Source organism: Homarus americanus, unplaced genomic scaffold (genome assembly GCF_018991925.1).
Source record: "Homarus americanus isolate GMGI-L3 unplaced genomic scaffold, GMGI_Hamer_2.0 scaffold30535, whole genome shotgun sequence".
Taxonomy (NCBI): Eukaryota; Metazoa; Arthropoda; class Malacostraca; order Decapoda; family Nephropidae; genus Homarus; species Homarus americanus.
Window position 1 is genome coordinate 2,435,138 of NW_024732440.1, and position 19,780 is coordinate 2,454,917.

Consider the following 19,780-nt stretch of genomic DNA (forward strand, 5'->3'; position numbering starts at 1 on the left):
CCAGCCACTTTGACATCTTTTCTGCTAAGTTTTAATGAAGCACTACTGTGCCACATCTCCAAAGAATCAAGTAAACCATTCCCAAATACTGTACTGTAATATACTTCAAAGACTATATTCCTCTTAGTCTTTCTTCCTCTTAACCCCCCTTGTGTGTGGGGTCATCATCTGGCATTAACCAAATAAACTATTAAAAGTGGCATCCCCACAGTGAAGGGGTTAAGTCTATGTACAGTCGCAGACAATAAGTTCACTCCCCGTAGTGAAACTGAGTCATGGGAATGAATCCCCAAACTTAGTTACCTTGGCTGTTGTCTGGTGCAGGTCTATTGTTTTATCTCATTTAGGTTCGATTCTGCTTTATTTTGAGGGGGAACGAACTTTTGACCCCAACTGTACCTCTTACTCCTAAATCTTTCTTCTTTTTTATTTCCCCCAATACATAAGTCTCTCTCCCTCACTCTTGTAGATTTATATTGAAAACTGTAATTTAAGAAATATGCTTATATATAAGATTTATAGAATATGCTGAAGGGAATATTAATGAGATTAGTTTACATAAGCTGCAGTGTGCCTTTATTTATGTCTATAAAATGAATGGAACACTCTGGTTACCACTGGTGTTACTGGTGCATACAGTATATCTATAAATATATTATGATGATTGCTATTTTATTTTATTGGACTAAATGACAAGAAAGATAGAAGAAATACCTGACAGTACTTATAGTAAAGACAGCAAAATTCTTGATCGACAGTTACCCTTACCTGACAAATGGCGTTTCATTATCAGGTCAACTCTGAAGTTATTGACCAGCATCATGTCAGTGACCAGTGCATTTATTTATGCCACAGTTATGGAAAAGCATGTAATAATTGTTTTTAATGTTGACCTGATTTATTCCCACCCAGACCTGATTGACTTCTGCCCTAACATAATTGATTTCGTCTCTGACCTGATTGACACCCACCCTGACCTGATTGACCCGTGACACTATGTTGTCATGTTGACAGTTGTGGTTAAATTGGTTCAGATCTCTCACAGATGTTAGCAAATTGTAGTTTATACAAAAGTATGAGGAAAAAAATTAGGTTGCTTCAATTGTACTGGAAATTTATTTTATCAGAATAAATAATTTCAGGAGGAGTTTTATTCAAGAAGTTCACAGATGGATTAAGAAATGGACTTGATTGGTTGGTGATCAATTCTGGTAAAACTGCAAGTAAGACCACAGTCCTCTTGGCAGCTCCCACCTGCAAAGAAGTTGACAGGTGAGAATATTGAATCTTATTTTACTCCTTTCTGAAAAAAATTTCTATCTTATATAGACTGTATATACTTTTTAATTGTTTTGCAATATACAAAGGGGATGGGCTCCTGGAAATTCATTGGTTAAGTGAGAAAAATATATAGAATATAGTAGAACCCATACGGTATATTATTTGGGATTTTGTTCCAGGGGAATCAAAACAACAATTTATGGCCATTTTCCACTTATTTCTATTTATTGTTGGGAGTTATTTTCTGAGGAGGGAACTGTTGACAACTGGGAGTTTTTGTCACATAAAGTGCAGGTTCTGTTAAAACAATTGTAAATAATAAACACATTAAAAAATTTATCTCTTTGTCTCAGGCCCCCCCAATGCATCAGAGCATAAATGCATCTCTGCACATCCAAAGTGGCTCTCTTGCCTGTGAAAGCTAAAACTAGTTCTGTGCGTGAAATTTTAATTTTTACTTTTGCAAGACGTTTGTTAAAGCAAAATTTGCTTATAGTTAAAGTGAATATTCATTAAAGTGCTATTCATCAATTAAATATTTACATTCGTATAAAGACTTGTTGAAACCAATTTTATAGGACATTATAAAATCAGCGGGTACCTGAATACAATTCAGTTAGTCAATTCAGATTAATAGAAGCTATTCTCATAGTTCTAGACTAGTTTCAGTACTGTTGACAGCAGGAGATAAAATTTATTATTAAATTTCCATTATTTCATTTTCAGATCTGAAAGCTGTGATGCCCTCTCACTTGCTTGTCAGTCTGCAACATCTGCCATCTCTGCATTTCTGAAAAAATTTGCACAACTCAATGTAAGTTGTTCTTGGTGTATATTGTACCTTTTTTATTATAATTTGTTTTTGTTTAATTCCACATGTTTATGTTTTTATATGTGAAACATGTATTAAAATTCAGGTTTATATATAAATACTATCAGTTCACATTAAAACTATTTCACAGAAAAAGCCAAGCACTGCAGTAGATATAAATTATAATCAGTGTTATGGATGTATCCACCATGATATAATATTAAAGGAATAATCTATGGGAGTTGTATATAGGAGAATTTTTTTTTACACAGGGGTCCCTGTTATTTACCTCCCTTTTATTCATTGTATCATAAAACCATCGCTCATCACTTTCTGGTACTAGTGAGGTGAAAGTTTAGAGAAAAATTAAAAAGGCAATAAATGCAATCACTTATCAAAACTTCAATTTCTGTTTCATTTGTGCATGGTGTAGTAGGTCATTGTGCCATGAGTTTGTAGAAAGAGGATAATCTTCTCTTCAAGCTTAGATAAACCTGCTGATCAGATACCTTTAATCTTCTGCTAATGAAAACTTATTTTTCAGTCCTCGTGATTGTACATAGATACAGAAGGTATCAATCAAAACACTTGGAGCTCAAATTTTGGATTTAATTCTTTTATCATCAGGCCACCTTGAATTATGACCAAAGCCTTCCTGAAGACGAGCAGACACGCAAAATTATTCTTTGGGTAAATCGTGTAGAATCGGCTGCAGACACTATTACTCAACTAACAGTAGCAGTCTTAGCAGTTATGAATCATATTACATTATCCCAACAAGGTAAGAGGAATTACTTTTGTTTTGAAGAATTGTGTTTTGTCACTGTGGGTGCTCAGGTTCAATGTATTTTAAGAATGGGCCGTGTTGACGTGAGTTAGACTGGGTAACTGTGGAATTGAAGCTAAACAATGAAGTCACAAGACGAGAGGGAGAGAGTTTCTTTTATGATGGATGAGAATACTGTATTGAAAAGAGAATTTTAGTATAGTTCTGTATGTATTAGGAGATGGTTACGTGTAAAGCTACTTTAAGTGGAGAGTAACTGAAAGTGGTTGATGAATTTATACATTTGGCATCAACAGTAAACCCTTCATAACTTGAAATATATAGGTTCTAACCATTCCGAATTATCAAGACACTTGCCTCCCAATCTTTCGTCCCATTCCCCAATACACAATTCTTTTGCCAAATAGTCTACCATAACCAGAAAACATGCCCAAAAATTAACACTTAATGGCAGTGCAGGATAATTCAAGCTTTTGGTGTCGTAGGTGATGAGGGGGACACACTGCACTACAATACAGAATATATGGTTGGCACTTACAGCACCCACTTTACCAGCTAATGCCTAGGAGGTGTTCACTGAACCAGTGTGGGAGAGAAGGACGGCAGAGATAGCACTCAGAACGATTATTTATCATCTCGTAATTTCAGGTACACATACCAGTACCCCCTTTTTTTTCACGCACCAACATCAAGAAAGGCAAGTGCGGGGCTGACTGTGACTAATATGAATATTCACTTATTTTTCCATAAAAAATTTAATTCCTATCATTATATGAGATAACAGTATTATAAAATACTACTATACTACCTTGTATTTTATAACACTGTATCTGCAGATACCTTACATCTAGATAAATGCATCAAAAACTACTTAATGTAGTCATTTACAGCTAGTAATAGAATTTTCTCATTTTATTGAAATGGTTGTAAATTAAAAAAATAAAATAAAGTGATGTGATTAATACTAGTTGAGTCAAAAGATAATTAATCAATGTAAGTGGGAGGGAAGAAAAGTACAGTGGAACATTTGAGACAGTGGACATACCATATTCATTAAGTATATTATGTTGTAGGTATTTCATAAAATTAGAGAAGAATAAAACATCTGTATTAATTTATTTATTTTCACAGGGAAACTTAGTTTGGAAGATTTTAAGAATGTTGTGGAAGACCTACTGACAAGATTGCAGTATCTTATGCATTTTGCTGGTGTTAGCCCAACACCTATAGATGATATAGAGGACTGCTCATTCTCCTCAAATTCTGACTTAGAAAATAGTAGAGAGTTTATGGATAACTTACATACTGTGGCCTGGCGATCTGTTCAAGCTGTTGAAAATATACAGAATATTTTAAATACCTCAAACAATTCTTCAGAGTCAAAATCATCAACAAGTCATGTCATTAAATACAATAAAAAACATCTAACTCAATGGCCAAGAAATAGTCAAGAATACCAAAAACTCTTACAAAAATTAGCAGAACAGAAACAGTCTCAGATGAAAAGTTCATTACGTTCTTCTACAGGTGTTCCCAGTGAAGAAAAGAGAGTTAGGTTTGATGTTAGCTGCACTTCATCATCATCATCAGTCAGTTGTGTGGAAGAAATAGATATTTAAAATATATTGGTTATTGTACAGTAAATATTGAATGTTTGGTATTAGCTCTACTTCATAATCATCAGTCATTTATTTTGAAGAAATAGATAGTGTAAATGTTTATTGAAAATAATTATTTTTAGCTCAATCACTTTTTTAACAAAGACCTCTTCTTAACACCCTAATTTTTAACAGACCTTGTTAACACCCTGGTGTTGGCATATTGTTGTCTAATTGTTTTGTCTTTAGCTCAGTTGCTTTACACAGAGGAGTATTAGCATCTGCTCATGGTACTCTTACCAGTGATTATAAAAAAAAATTTCACTCTACATCATGATAATATCACATATTTTGGGAAAAAATAGATACTGTAGATATTTGATAAATATATATTTTTTAGGAAAAAAATCAGTTTTATAGCATGATCACATTTAAAAAATAAATAAATAAATTATAAATACTGTACGTACTTACTTATGAGTCTCCACACTAGCTTGCATTTGCCCAGACATGTTTACACAATGCCTCTGTATCCACACCTGCATATACTAAAATCATATGCCCATTCCACATACAGTACATGCTACTTACATGAAATGTATATACAGAACTGTACTACCATTCACAGCCACCCTTGCTTACATTATTTCAATAAAATCATTAATTATAATATTTACAGGTTTTAGTGCCATTATTAGTGAATTCACAAAACTTATACATAGGAATAAACAGTGAAGTAGTTTCTTACAATCAGTATTCCCTATGTTGTAATTTATGATTGCATTGCAGGTGCAAAAGGTATGCTATATAATTGTCCATTTTGTTAATGTTAATTTGCTTAAGCCATCTCTACTTGTATGATGGCGTGTCCATATTGAGGTTGATTAATTGTGTGGGTGGGTCTCAGTATAACAGATTTTACCACTTTAACCCCCTTCACTAAGGGGATGCTACTTTTAATGTTTCATTTGTCTAATGCCAGACAATTTTATTCTGCTCTGAGGGGAACCCATACACAAAGGATTAGTAGACTGCTTCCACTAACCCTTTGACTATGGGGACACCACTTTTAATACTTTATTTGGCTAATGCCAGACGATTTTATTCATCTCGGAGGGAAGCCTGTACACAACAGGTTAAGAATTCCAGACTGTTAGGCCTGGCATCAAAATTGGGAGTCTAAATACTAATTGTAAATGATGGAGTCCCTTCCTCAACTTTTTTTTATATATATATAATAAAACAAAATTACCACTTAATGCAATACATTTTACAGTATAGAATGGGTCCATAATTATTTTAATGATATCCAAACATATTAAACATAAGAATAAATTATCAGGAAATTTTCTGTTGATTACTAGTATTTAATTAGTCATTCTCCCTCTATGAATGTTATTTCCAGTTCAATAAGTTAATAGAGTAAATAATACATGACTGCAAAAAAAATTTTTGTTCAGATTGTAGAAAAAAGTTTTGGTACTTTTCAATATACTGTACTGTACTGCCAATAATGTATAGTTATGATCTCTTAAGTTGATTAAGCTCCATGAAATATGAATGCAAACAAAATATGAATAGAAGAGGCCTAGAGGCTTATTACCATTATCAGTCTAGATAATCATTGTGGTTTATGGAACTGTATTAAAGTCCAGTCTATTGTATAATAAAATGCATTTTAATAATCGATTTATACATATGCCCATATATGCAATAAGGAACAGTATCTTCTTTTTTTCTCATCTAAAATTTTTAATGCTGTAATTATTTTTTCTTTTAACATCCAAATTGTTAGTACTGTAATAATGAAAACAAAAATTGTCTCAGATACATCATAAACTCAGTATGACTCTCAGGAACAGGTCTTACGCTTTAGCTCAGATTTTTTCTGAAAGCAGAAAAGATGTTATCCTTCTCTTTACCTATATATTGTACATTCATCTTTCAGCTTTCTCTCTTCATAGCCTTGAACTCAACCAAAGATAGATCACCAAGTTCTCTTTCTATAAAATAAGTGACTTCAAACTTAATTGGTACTCAGTCTTAAGTAATACTAAAACAAATTTTTATGTACAGGGGGTCCCTGGGTTACGAACGGGTTCTGTTCCTGAGGACGTTCTCAAGTAAAAAATTTACGAAAGTCGAAACACATGCTATGTACATACTGTACTTGCAGAACAATGATTAAAATCCCACTATAGTATAGCCTAAGTCCTTATATACTGTACATCTAAATTCACTTAATTTAAGAGAAAAGGGGAAACAAAATACAGTAAATAAAAGTACCCGGTAAAAAAATGAAAGTCATCAGGTAAATAAAATACTGTAAATTTAAGTTTAACCTCGTTTGTATCGGCAGGCATTTGTAAGTTGGGTGTTCGTACGACGGGGACCCTCTGTAAACCTATAAACAGGATGTGTGCATTGGTTAGGAGGGGGTGGGGGGAATATTTCACTGAATGGCCCTCATCCCTAGTAAAGTATAACCAAGTGAGTTTTTTCATAGCTCTGGAGCTCACCACTGCTGTGCAAGTAGAAGCTAGAATATTATGTTGTTGAACTAGATTCTTGACCTTTAAGGCAGTGCAATGGGCTTGAAGTAGTCATATCTGCCAGTCTTATCTCACTTTGTGGATGTCAGTGGTGCAGAGCTGACCGAGGTGATCAAAGCAAGACAGGTACCTTAAGTTCAAGGTCTCCATAAGGAAACCCACATCATCATCCAAGTAACTATGGACTCCACACACTTTTGTCATTCTACCAGTCTGGGATTAAGGTTGCTGTCACTGACAGAATATTTGCCTGTATACAATATCACACCTGTCTACTGGTGGTAGCTTAGTTCATTTTAATCCATGTCCAGTATCTCTTCCATGCATCCTACAACTTGTCATTGCTTGTAGCAGGTCAGTTTCTTGGGGGGCTAGCAATGGTGTTTCCATGAATTTTTTTTTTTTCCCCTCCCAAGTTCCATTATCCACATGTACAGCCAGCAAAATTGGTGCTGTCATTCATCCAATTATTAAATATAAAAAATTAGCAGTGATAATTTGATGTCAAGTACGTATTAATTTTCTTACCTTCATAGGATAATGGGTGAATTATTTGTCTCCAGATAATATGAATTTGTAGATTTTACATTTCATTAAAGGATAAATTTACATTCTTGTAGAGACAAAACTATTATAGTATAGTATTTTGAGAGATGTTCCTAATTGTAGTACAACTGGTTAAAAAGGTTGGAATAAGGGAGCAATTGAAGGTAAACAATTTGGACATTGTGGAAATTGAGATTTTGTGAAATGTGTGATAAACCTTAGTTTAATTGTAATTCAGATTAAGCTTAAGGAAATGAATCATGAGTGACTGAATTGACAAAAAACTGCAAGTTCTCATTTTGTCCACTACGGTATACTGTATATAAGAACATAAGAATGGAGGAAACTGCAGCAGGCCTATTGACCCATACCGGGCAGTCCCGTTTATACCCAACCCCTATTGCTCATATAAGCATCCAACCTATGTTTGAAGCTATCCAGCGTATTCGAGTTAATGATGATATTTGGTAACTTGTTCCATTCATCCACTACTTTGTTTCCAAACCAGTGTTTACCTATTTCACGCCGAAATCTAAATTTGTCTAATTTAAAACCATTGTTACGAGTTCGCTCCTGGTTGGATAGTTTGAGTACCTTTGTAATGTCCCCTTTGTTTAACCCTGACTTCCATTTATACACCTCTATCATGTCGCCCCTCACTCTACGTCTCTCGAGGGAGTGCAAATTAAGATGCTTTAACCTGTCTCTGTATTCAAGGTTCCTAATGCCCGGGATTAGTCTTGTCATTCTCCTCTGGATTCTTTCCAATGAACTGAACTGCGTAATCCAGGTGAGGTCTCACAAGCGCTAGATATAATTTTAAGATGACCTCGCTAGTCTTGTAACTAACACTCCTTTGTATGAACCCAAGTACTTTATTAGCCTTGTTACGAGCAAAAACACATTGTTTACTTGGCTTAAGATTCCTACTTATCATTACTCCTAAATCTCTCTCGCAGTCGGATTCCACAATGGCATCGTTGTCATCTGGTAACTGGTTTCCCTGTTTACATCTCCTATACTGAGTACTTTACATTTGTCCACATTGAATTTCATCTGCCATTTTTCCGACCATTCGAAAAATTTGTTTAGATCTTCCTGTAGTTTTGCAGAGTCCTCGTCAGATTTAATTACACGTCCTATTTTAGCGTCATCAGCAAATTTACTTATGTTGCTGTCTATGCCGATATCTATGTCGATTATGTATATAATATATAATAATGGTCCAAGTACTGAGCCTTGGGGAACTCCACTAGTGACGTTGCTCTAATGCGATTTAGTGCTGTTTATGCTCACTCGCTGTTTCCTATCCCATAACCACGCCCTAATCCATTTAAGGATATTACCTTTGATGCCATGCGTTTCTACCTTTCTCATTAGTCTTTCGTGGGGGACTCTGTCGAAGGCTTTGCTAAGTCGAGATATACCACATCATAATTGTGCCCCTCTTCCATCAATTCGAAAACTGATGAAAAGAATGTTAATAAATTAGTTAGACATGAACACCCGCTTGTGAAGCCATATTGGGAATCATTGATCAACTTGTGCTTCTCCAGGCGGTTTCAAATAGAGTTTGAAATAATTGATTCTAGTAATTTACCTACTATTGATGTTAGAGTGATTGGGCAGTAGTTAGAGGATAGTGATCTATCCCCCTTCTTGAAAATCGGTATTACATTCGCTATCCTCCAGGATTCTGGTACGACACCTGTTTTTAATGACAATTTAAACAACTTTGCTAAGGGCATACTAAGCTCATCCTTACATTCCTTTAATACTCTGGCAAATATCTCATCGGGACCAGGTGACTTATTAGGCTTCAGTTTGTCTATTTGCTTATTAACATCGTTACTAGTCACTACTCAGGAAAACCCATACTGTGATTTTCAGCAAAATCTAATTTTTGGCCAAAAACCACCAAAAAGGTAAGTCTTAAACAGTGAACCCTCACTTTACGCGGTTAATTCAACCCACGGCGGCCCAGGTAAAGTGAGGAACGCGTAAAGTGAACAACATAACATATGGGATTAATTGAAATAGAGACCGGGCCGACCCCCAAACTCCACTTTTTCAGACACAATACCTATGTTGTAGTAAAAATAACTTCTTAATTTTATGATGGTATGCACACACAATTAATAATTAAGAGAAATATCAATAATATTAGGTTTTTTAACACTTACATTAGTAGAAAAGATGGCTGGGCACACGGGGATGGGGGGTTGGTTCCGAGGCAGAGGGCAGATTATTGGCCCTCACCTGTATCAATTGTATCACTATCCACCACAGAGGCTTGCAGGGCCTCTTTGTCAAACCCCTCAAAGTCCATATAAGTCCATATCCTCACTATCATTTTCACTATCACTGACTTGGGCCGGCTGTGGTGGGTGAAGAACTTGGTAATGTTTTGATGACTGGGCGACCTTGTGCGCACCCTGCTCGCGCCGCTTACACAACATGGCGGATGGCGGGAGGTTTGGATCCAAAAATGGCGCAGCTCGCCAGCCGCTCTCCGCGTAAAGGGGTACATGCACCGCGGAATGCGAGCATTCCGGTTTCGGCAGGGTACCGCATAAACGTGGAAACGCGGAATGTGGGACCGCGTAAAGCGAGGGTTGACTGTATATATATATATATATATATTCTGATCAGCACATTTTCATTTGTCAGGTATCTTATTTACTGCCACATGCTAAGGGAAGGAGACCAGTGGCCCTGTGTAGAGTCCCTCCATTATTCTTGACTTATGTCAAGGGCTATTTTAAAGCCCAGTACTATTTTTTTATTCCACACCTTGGGCTGGTAGGTCGTTCTTTGATTACCTCAGGGAGTTATGACCCTGCCTTGTCAGTTAAAGAGGAACTTTGGAATTCTTATATAAAATCCTCAGCTCCCACTGTGTAAAAGTGGGTTGGCGAAAGGAAAGCCATCCAGTTGTAAAACTTGCTTGATGGCAACGGGGTCACTATGTCATCAAGTAATTGTCATGACTAACCCACACAAGTGTGGAAAATGGTTGTAAAACAACGATATCAGATGCATACGTTTTTATTTGCTTATTCATTTCAAAATTCATATTTTAAGGTCCTTTTACATGACCATATACGTATTGTACGAAATTATAATAGGCTAATACATTCATGAAAAATTTACATGAAAGAGCATGTACAAAATAATTACAACAAGTTTAACCCTTAAAGTCCAGGTGCCGTTCCTCCACATTCTTAATTTTCATGGCATGGTTTGAATGTTCAGGCAGAAAGAAGTACTTTGCATGGGATATTAAATTTACTTGGCAACTCAATTCGCATGTAATCTTTATCTCAAGTCTCGTGGTCAAGTAACCCACCAGCTATCATGATGGATGCACCTCCTTTGAAGTCTCGTGACCCGTCACACTCCTCCACACCCTCGACAGTAGTGTGCTATTCATCAAAGGTTGCTTGAGTTGAGTGGCATTTGATATGGTATCGGATGGCATAGACAATGATGCTGAGTTTGTTAAGGCAACCAGGGGCGAGGACAAAGATACAGACAACGGCGCTCACTTCCCCTCCCCATCAACCACGACCTCGCTGGCCAAAGGGGAACACCTGCACGTCAGCCACAACAGTACACCTGGAGTGACTGCATTAATTTACGTCTGAAATACCAGTTTTCGAAAGTAGATCCCCCCTCTCCCCAAAAATATGCCTGTATGGGGGTCCCAGTGGGTCTTACGTTCCCTGGGGCATAAGGATTAAAGATATCCACACATTACAATTATGAGTAACCTACAAAGTTTACTCGAGCCAGATTTACAGAAACTTTAGTAATGATTCTAACACTTTTGCATGAAACCATGCATATTATCTTGAAAAGAAAAGCTATGTTACTGAGTACAGTCTCTCCTCGACTTACGACAGGGTTCCGGACCGACGACCGGGTGAAAAGGCGAAAATAATACATAGAAAATTTAAAATGGGTGTCTCTTTTTCTTCTCAGCACCACAAGAACTCTCATTTTTACACTTGCCAGCCATTTTAAAGGGAATTACAAACGAAAATTTTGTCAGTACACAGCGCGATCACTAACGTCGGGACTCGAAAATACGTAATTTGAAAAATATTTTATACGACTGCAGCGGTCGTATGTCGAGGAGTACCTGTATAATATAAATTACTGTACTGTACATACCATGATCATTGTGAGCTGAAGATACAGTGCATTAAGTGGGAGAATTGATTTGACTCCTTTTTTATTTCACTCAATACCTTCTCTTTCTTTCCAAGACTTTTTCATCATTTCTCTCTTCACTGATTTTTGCTGCAATTTTATATTTTTTGCATCTTGAATTTTCTTGAGTTGAGCTTCTACACTCATTTCTCCATTAAAATGAACATCTAATTTCTTTATCATCAACTGACGAGCTTTCTTTCGATTTCTTAATAAACTTCTGTCTTCATGGCACTTGACAACAATACCTGAAAGAAAATTTGTATTAAACATTAATCAAGAACATTCAATCTAATCTTCATAAGCTGTGTTTTAAAAATTTTCAATGAGCATTTTAAAGAAAATGCACAATGTGAGGGGTTGTGGCTGTGCCTGATACAAGCTAACAGGAAGGGGTTTAGGAACTGTCAGGCTCTTAGTGATGCAACTTGTGTCATCAGCCAGTGTAAAGGTTATGTACTGTATAGAGAAAGCTGTACAAGAGCCAGTTATAAATACGGACTGATGGAAGACAGGAAAAGTACTGTACAATAAAGTCAAAAGAAAAGCAAAAGCAGAGCAGATGAAATACGGGAAGAAGGTTGTCAAAAAGTTCAGAAGCTGTATAGGGTGAGACACACAAGAAAATGCAGTTAGCTGGCAATTAAGAATAAAAGTGGAGATACATGACAGCAACAAGAGGAAATAAAATGGTGGTAGTGAGAAAATTATGAACTGTTACAGATGAGAGGAGCAGAGTTATCCTGTTATGGATAAAGTAGAATAAATTGTCAAAGTGAAAAAGGAAAAAAATAGAGGTAAAATTGGCGGTAAGCAAGCTTAAGAATAATAAGGCACCAGGGCTAGATGGATCAACATTGAAATGTTTAGGCTGGGAGGTGGAAATGGATGACAAGATTAAACCGGCTATACATGACAGAGGGAAGAGGACTGGCAGAGAGCACTTTAGTTCCTATGTATAACAGGAGAGGTAATCTGAAGGAATATAAAAATTATAGAGAAGTCTTTTAAGTACAGTATACCATGTGAAGTGTAGATGTAGTAAAATTAAAACCTGAGAACAGTTAAAAACACGGGAAGGGCAGTGTGTGTTCAGAAAAGGAAGATGATGCATGGATGAAATGTTACATTGGAGAACTTTAGCAATAAGTTTCTGGAATAGGGGGGAGGAATTTACCTGCAGTAGATGAAGAAATGTGGGAAGTACTGAAATTAAATGGATTATATTGGATTACTGTTTGTCAAATGCTGTCCAAACTTTTTATGTAGAGCAAAAAAAAAAAACAAGTGTTGGGGAAAAATAGTAATTGCATTTCGTTATCCCATTGTTTCAATGGGATATTGGGTAATTGGTTCCAGCTCACCGAAAAGTACATACAAAGTAAAACAAAAATGTAGTAAAGTACACTTACTTTGAGGTGTGTATGTAGAAGGCTCTTGGTTGATGATGATGATGATGGGAATTAGAAGTGGGGGTGGAGGAGAAGGGAGAAGAGAAGGAAGTGCAGATGGAAGAGAAATCACCCCATGCTTGATGCTGTCATTTCACCAATAAAATTTTAAGTTCACTAGGTGTAATTCAAGATTATTTTCTTTAAATCAACTCTGCACTGCACTATATATCGTCAATATGTTAAATAAATTTCAGAATGACCAATAATTGTACTGTAAAAATGTCAAAATACTCTGTGTTCAAGAGACCCTCAAGCAAGATATTTCCTCCACTGAACATAGACACAAACTGACGCCTTGGTGGGTGAGTGGCCTGGCTGATGGGTGCACCAAAAACTAGTTCCCTGTACTGCAATTATGTTAAATAAGTGTTAAAACGACTAATAATTTTAATATAAAACTTGGAAAAATATTGTTACTATTTATATTGTAATAGTAAAATTGTGCTGCATGTTAAAAGTATTAATACAGTATGAAACAGTAGCCAATAATTCAGTGACAAACAACTACACTATTAGTAAAGCAACCTTGAAATACAATACTGCATAGTACAGTATACTATACTGTACTGTACTGTACATTTGCTACAAAAATTTCTCAAACAGGTGTGCACGACAGATTTTGGAATGAGCACCATGGCTCGTGTCATCTCAGAAGTGACTCAATATTTCATAATTATATGTTGCTCGTCTTTACAGTATTTACAGGTGAAAAGAAGAATTTAATTTGTAATAAAACTTCCTCAGAGAGCGATGTTCAGATTTCTCGTTCATTTTGTCATATTGTATGACTCTTAGAGTATCAAGAACTTATTGTGGCGAGTGTAGATAAAATTTTTAGCAAAGTCAAAATGTGGGAGCCATCTTGTGCCAGCAGAACTCGTGTTAAGGGCACTCAACACGAGTACTTGTACCACAAATGGCACATAAAATGCTCATAGACCTTGACCTACTGCTCACAAAATCAATAAACATGTGTGTATTCCTAATGGCAACACTCTCCTGAGTTGCATGAAAAGAAAGAGTTATTACATAGAAGCTACATGCTGTCAGACAGATAGAAAATGTGCATCCAGTAGCTCTTACCTGTGGGTATGTGCTTCAACATGCAGGCACTTGAAGTCTTATTAACGCTCTGGCCACCTGGCCCACTTCCTCTAACAAAACTCTCTTCCAGGTCATCTTCATTCAGCAGTGGTACTCTTGATCTATCTATCATTTTATCGAGATTAAAGTTGCTTGTATGAAATCCATGCAATGCATAACTCACATTTATGACTGAGGAGAGGTTTGGTCTTTTAATTAATATTTGAAAGTGTCTTCTATAAAGATATGAACTCTCCTTATTTGCACGCATGAGATAATCTTTTCCACTTAAATTATATTTGGTAGTAAAATTACTGAAACATAAGCAGATGAATGGGTTTATGGTGCTGATTTTATTCATCTTTAACAGCCAACTTGTGAATCGGTGCCCACATCTTATCTGATTCTGGTTAACCTTCAGCAAATTTTGAATCAACATTATTGCATATTCTGAAAAGAGGAAATGTCATATAAATATACAGTAAATGGAGGATTGAACTAAAATATCCTATTTTATACCTCAGAATTTGTAGAGCACAATAAACACATGATAAATGGATATTTAAATTCTAAATGAAAAAGAGTGGTTCTTTGGAATATTAAGTTTCATTTTCAGCATCAAATGGCTACAGGCTGCAATGCCAGATATTTTACCTAATCAATCAATATGGTCCAATGATAAGCTTTTAATACAACTAACACCAAAATTTACAAAGTGCTGCCATGGTAAGGTTAATGCAATAACACATAGGTTTTTCGGCATTAAAAATAATGATAACCTGACACAGTCTCTAGTGGTGACTACATTGAGACCTACAATGGAACAAGGTACCTACAGTAGTGCCAACTTGCTGGAACATATTTATTTTTATAGCACTATCTTTCCCCAACTTTGCTCTATCTGGAGAGAGGTGTGGAGGTACTGTATTCAGGGTTAATGCCCTTAGGCTCAGAGTCCCTCAAGTACACCCACTAAAAAATTATTTGGCACTTGTGTCATATTGTATCACGCCGTAAAGGTGCCAAATAATTTTTTATTGGGTATACTTTACTTCCAATAATCTACCTCCTGTTACTACTACTAATTTAGACTGTATTGTACACCCACTAAAAATTTATTCGGCACCCTTATGGCGTGATACAATATGGCACGGGTGCCAAATAATTTTTTAGTGGGTGTAAATGGGTAGAATGCACTGTATTGGCTAGCTCTCCACTGAGCCTGGCCAGTTCACCACAACAAGGTTCTGTTGGCCACACAGGAGCTAACCTCTGTAAGGCAAAAACAAACAAGATGATCAAAGCTGAATAAGAGTTGCTAAATAGTTGCTTGTGTTTCAATCTCCCATTGATTGGTCAAAAAAGTTACTAAATTATCACACTGCTTCAATCTAAGTACTGTATAAGATTATTGTTCAGGGAGAACGTACAGTAATTTGTTAAATAGATGCTGGTGTTTCTTTCTCGCCACTGATTGGTCATTTTTTTGGCTGTATCATTTCAAAACTTATCAGCTTACTAGCTGTTTGGTTGGTATGTTCGTTCTTTGTTACATTGTTTTAGGAACTTCATTTGTCCAATGTTAATATAAGTGATCAAGTGATAATGAAAGACTTAAAGTTAATGGTAAAGTAATATCAAATATCAGTTAACGAACGCCTCGGTTAACGAAAGTTCAGTTAACGAATTACCTTCCATAAGATTCTTCACTTCGGTTAAAGAAAAAATTTTGGTTAACGAATTCCTTACGAATTTTTCCCAACATGTTTTCGCTTGCATTTGCTTGCTCACCAGCTGTAGTATTAGTCCGCCAATACAGAAATCAATTCTAGGGCTTAAATTCGTTACCATTCAGTAAATATCAAGAAGGTTGTACTATTCAATAATTTTAAAAGTTTTATATTAAATTTTTTAGTCATTTCAACAATTATTGAACATAATTGAAGTTCAGGAAACTAGTTTTTTGCACGCAAAACAGCCACTCAACACACCAAGCTTGGCATCAGTTTGTTTATCGGTTCAGAGGAAGGAACATCTTGTTTGAGACTCTTCAACATAAATGCTTTTTTCTGTGTTTCCATATTGACAATAAATAATGCAGTGCAGTGTTGATTTAAAGAAAATAATCTTAAATTACACCAAGTGAGCTAAAATTTTATGGGTGAAATGGTGGCATGGGGTGACTTCTCTTCCACCCCAATGCCTTCTCTTCTCCCTTTTCCTCCACCCCCACATCCTTCTCTTCTCCATTCTCCTCCTCCACTCCATTCTCCTCCTCCACCTCCCACTTCAAATTCACATGAGCATCATCATCCAGGAGCCTTCTACATACACACCTCAAAGTAAGTGTACTTTACTGCCTTTTTTTTTTACCTTTGAATTATCGGTGAGCTGGAACCAATTAGCCAAAAACCCATTGAAACAATGGTTTCGGTTAACGAAATTTTTGGTTAACGAACAACCTTCTGGAACGAATTGTGTTCGTTAACCAAGGGACCACTGTACTGTATATATTATGCATATGATACTGCTCTTATCACAGATAGTGAAGGGGCATTCCAAAAACTCATTAACAGATTAGTGGAAAAAGAGTGAAAAATATGGTATAGTATAAGAGAGAACGCTGTAAAAAACAAAGTAATGGTTGTTTCGAAATTGGAAATAAATTATAATAGGGAACTTATGAGGAAAATTTTGTGTATTTGGGAAGCAACATTATCTGTGATGGTAGATGCACGGAAGAAATCAAAACAAGAATAGGGCAAGAAAAACAGCATTTAATAATCTAAAAGACCTTATGAAAAGAGACAGTAACTTCAAATTGAGAAAAAGGCTGCTGAAAGGCTTTATATTGCAAGTGTATGGACACTTTCAGCAGACACCAGAAAGTTGGAGGCCTTTGAAATGTGGTGCTATAGGCAAATGCTAGGAATAAGTTATACTGACATGAAAACAAATGAAGAAGTAGTAAGATTAGCAAAACCTTCACGAGAAATACAGTACTTCTTGAAATATACAGAAAAAGAAAAAAAATAGATACTTTCGTCATATAATTAAGGATGAGGGGATAATAACAAATATTAACTGCCAAAGTTGAGGATAGGAGGACCAGGGGGAAGGCAAAGATGGGGATGATTGAATGAAATTAAAAACTGGGTCCAGTTCTAAGTACAGTAGGTATATTTCGTCATTTCTAACAACTTTTCTTAGTAAAGTTTCCGTCGCAACTGATTGGTTTTCCAGAAATTCATATTCATTTGTTAGATTATGGGCAACTTGTAAAATTTCAGTGGTTAATAACTATACCGAATCATTACCTAAGCCGGGTTTAGGTAAAATGTCAGGTCTGGATGTGTCAGGTCTATGTGGCACTGTTGGCACTAACAATTACGCCCGATGCCTTTTCTATACGTACCGTACGTCACGAGAAATATTCACAATACGATCTATGATGCTTATAATAACCAGTCGCCAATGTTTACATTTACCTATTTCCCACGGCTCCTACGCCAGTCAGTAGCTGGGCGTGTTCTCCCCTCAACTCTGAATTAGAATTAGGTCCAAATTCAGAAACATTTTCAGCAATACAGTTTGGATAATGAATGACAGTCAGATAATTTCAGTATTGTAAAATAACATGAACTTTGGGTCTAGACCCAAATATGTATTTATATATACCCAATAATTCCAATTTCTAGGCAAGATTCGAATCTCATCAAAAACATATTCCAGTTCACAGTGATGATAAAAACAGATTTTGACTTTCCAACCCACTCATTTCCCCTTGTGTGTGGCCGTTTCCGACCGTATCAGTGTTTCACTACTAAATGTTGAACGATATTGCCTTAGTGCTAGTTTAGACGAGCAGGCCAAGGAGGTGGTGAAGGGTGGTGACTGGTGGGTAGGTGGACAAGGTGTTACAGTCACAGAGTGAGGGTTGTTAGAGAAGGTTGTTGAAGGCTTCGGCAGAGCAGTGAGTGGTGGTGTAGGTGATGGGTAGGGCAATGAGTTAGCGAGTTATGGTTAGTAAGACAGTTTGGGGTGGTGAGTATGACTGGTTAAAGGTAGGTGAACAAGGCAAGGCAGTGAGTAATGGTGGGTATGACAAGGCATTGGCAAGGGCGGATCCAGGGGGAGTCCTGGGGGTCCGGACCCCCCTTTTCACCAGAAAATTCCAATACTTTTTCTTTAATGCAGTATTGTACTCAGCCATTTTTGTAAAGTAAAAAGTATGTACTATTGACTTCAGAATATCTCCTAATATCAAGTGTGCATGGCTTCAAAATGGCCTCAAAATGCGCAGATATCTATCATAATTAAAAAAAAACGGGGGGCTTACAGCGACCCCCCCCCCCTTTAAAAAAAATCCCAAGTTGAGTGGGCTCGCTGCGCTCGCCATGTTCCCCCACCCACAACTTCTTGGACCCCACCCCCTTTTGATATTCCTGGTTCCGCCCCTGATTGGGGGGTGGTGGGACTGACAAGTCCCTCTTGACAAGAGGCACCGTGGGACTATCTGATGAAGGAGAGAGGGGCAAGAGGTACCTTTGAAAAGACTTTCGGGTATGGTGAATAATTATCGCGAGGCCAAAAGAGACGACCCTCCTCTGGATCCGTCATTGTGGTGCTCAGCTCAAGCGCCTTGGTATCAGCTGCGTCACCAAAATAATTATCCCTGGGGAGGGGACACAACATTTTAATAGGCTGGCAAAATGCTGTTTTTTCATTGGGCTAATCAGTGAAATACGCCAATTTCATTCATATAATAATTCATCCTATTATAACAAGAATCTGTGACATTATAATGTTTGGCTATTCGAATATCATGCAAACCTAAAGAAAATAATCCACTACAACATGGAGGAAGACTCGCCCAGGACACATACCTGAATAACCATGCATTACATTGCATTAAAAATGGAAGGGGGAGGGGGAGTCGTCCCGTGTTTGATATACTTTACTTTTTGGGAATAACAATTGGAGTACCACCACTTCCGTATCCATGCCTCGTCAAAAACATTATCGAAAAACCCGGTTTTCATGTATAGTATTTTTAAGATGTATATTGAGCATTTCAGAAGCATGTTAGCATATATATATATATATATATATATATATATATATATATATATATATATATATATATATATATATATATATATATATCCTTGGAGTTTTGCCATCTTAGTCCTCACAAACAACGAAGAATACATAATCTCCGAGTGATATTTCTCTTCTAGACACCTACAGTACAATTTCACAATTTTCCTTAGAAAAGAAACAATTTTCAAAATTAAACAATTCCAACAGATTAAAATCATGACGCCCGTGTTTGATATCCATTTTTTGGGGAATAACATTTGGAGTACAACCACTTCCATGTGCATGTCTCGGCAAAAATGTTCTCGAAAAACACGGTTTTCGTGTACTATATATATATATATATATATATA

General features: G+C 36.5%; 2 protein-coding genes across 4 annotated transcripts in view; one reads left to right on the forward strand and one right to left on the reverse strand.

Moving 5' to 3' along the window:
* LOC121868756 (kinesin-like protein KIF14) overlaps nt 1-6,162 on the forward strand; it is a 42,795-nt gene extending 36,633 nt beyond the window's left edge. The window contains exons 27-30 of the mRNA XM_042369638.1: nt 1,143-1,272; nt 2,008-2,095; nt 2,720-2,873; nt 4,011-6,162. Of these exons, the coding sequence (XP_042225572.1) occupies nt 1,143-1,272; nt 2,008-2,095; nt 2,720-2,873; nt 4,011-4,498 (860 nt within the window). The 3' untranslated portion in view covers nt 4,499-6,162. The remainder of the gene's footprint in view (nt 1-1,142; nt 1,273-2,007; nt 2,096-2,719; nt 2,874-4,010) is intronic.
* Nucleotides 1,098-17,864, reverse strand: LOC121868757 (peptide chain release factor 1-like). Of its 3 annotated transcripts, none has more exons than XM_042369639.1 (4): nt 17,816-17,864; nt 14,328-14,777; nt 11,752-12,038; nt 1,098-1,254 (listed from the first exon to the last, which is right to left on the reverse strand). In XM_042369639.1, exons 2-3 carry the CDS (start codon nt 14,764-14,766, stop codon nt 11,818-11,820), a joined length of 660 nt encoding a protein of 219 aa, XP_042225573.1. In that variant the 5' UTR covers nt 14,767-14,777; nt 17,816-17,864; the 3' UTR covers nt 1,098-1,254; nt 11,752-11,817. The 3 variants fall into 3 exon arrangements, with proteins under 3 accessions (XP_042225573.1, XP_042225574.1, XP_042225575.1); XM_042369640.1 differs by having other exon boundaries at nt 17,743-17,835; XM_042369641.1 differs by lacking the exon at nt 1,098-1,254 and adding an exon at nt 4,316-4,446.
* Nucleotides 17,865-19,780: the final 1,916 nt, after the last annotated feature.

Excerpts from the sequence above, each read along its gene's own strand:
- LOC121868757 (XM_042369639.1), bottom strand. The coding sequence starts at position 14,766 with ATGTTGATTCAAAATTTGCTGAAGGTTAACCAGAATCAGATAAGATGT. Across the intron at positions 12,039-14,327 it reads GTTGAAGCACATACCCACAG|GTATTGTTGTCAAGTGCCAT; the intron begins GTAAGAGCTACT and ends ATTTTCTTTCAG.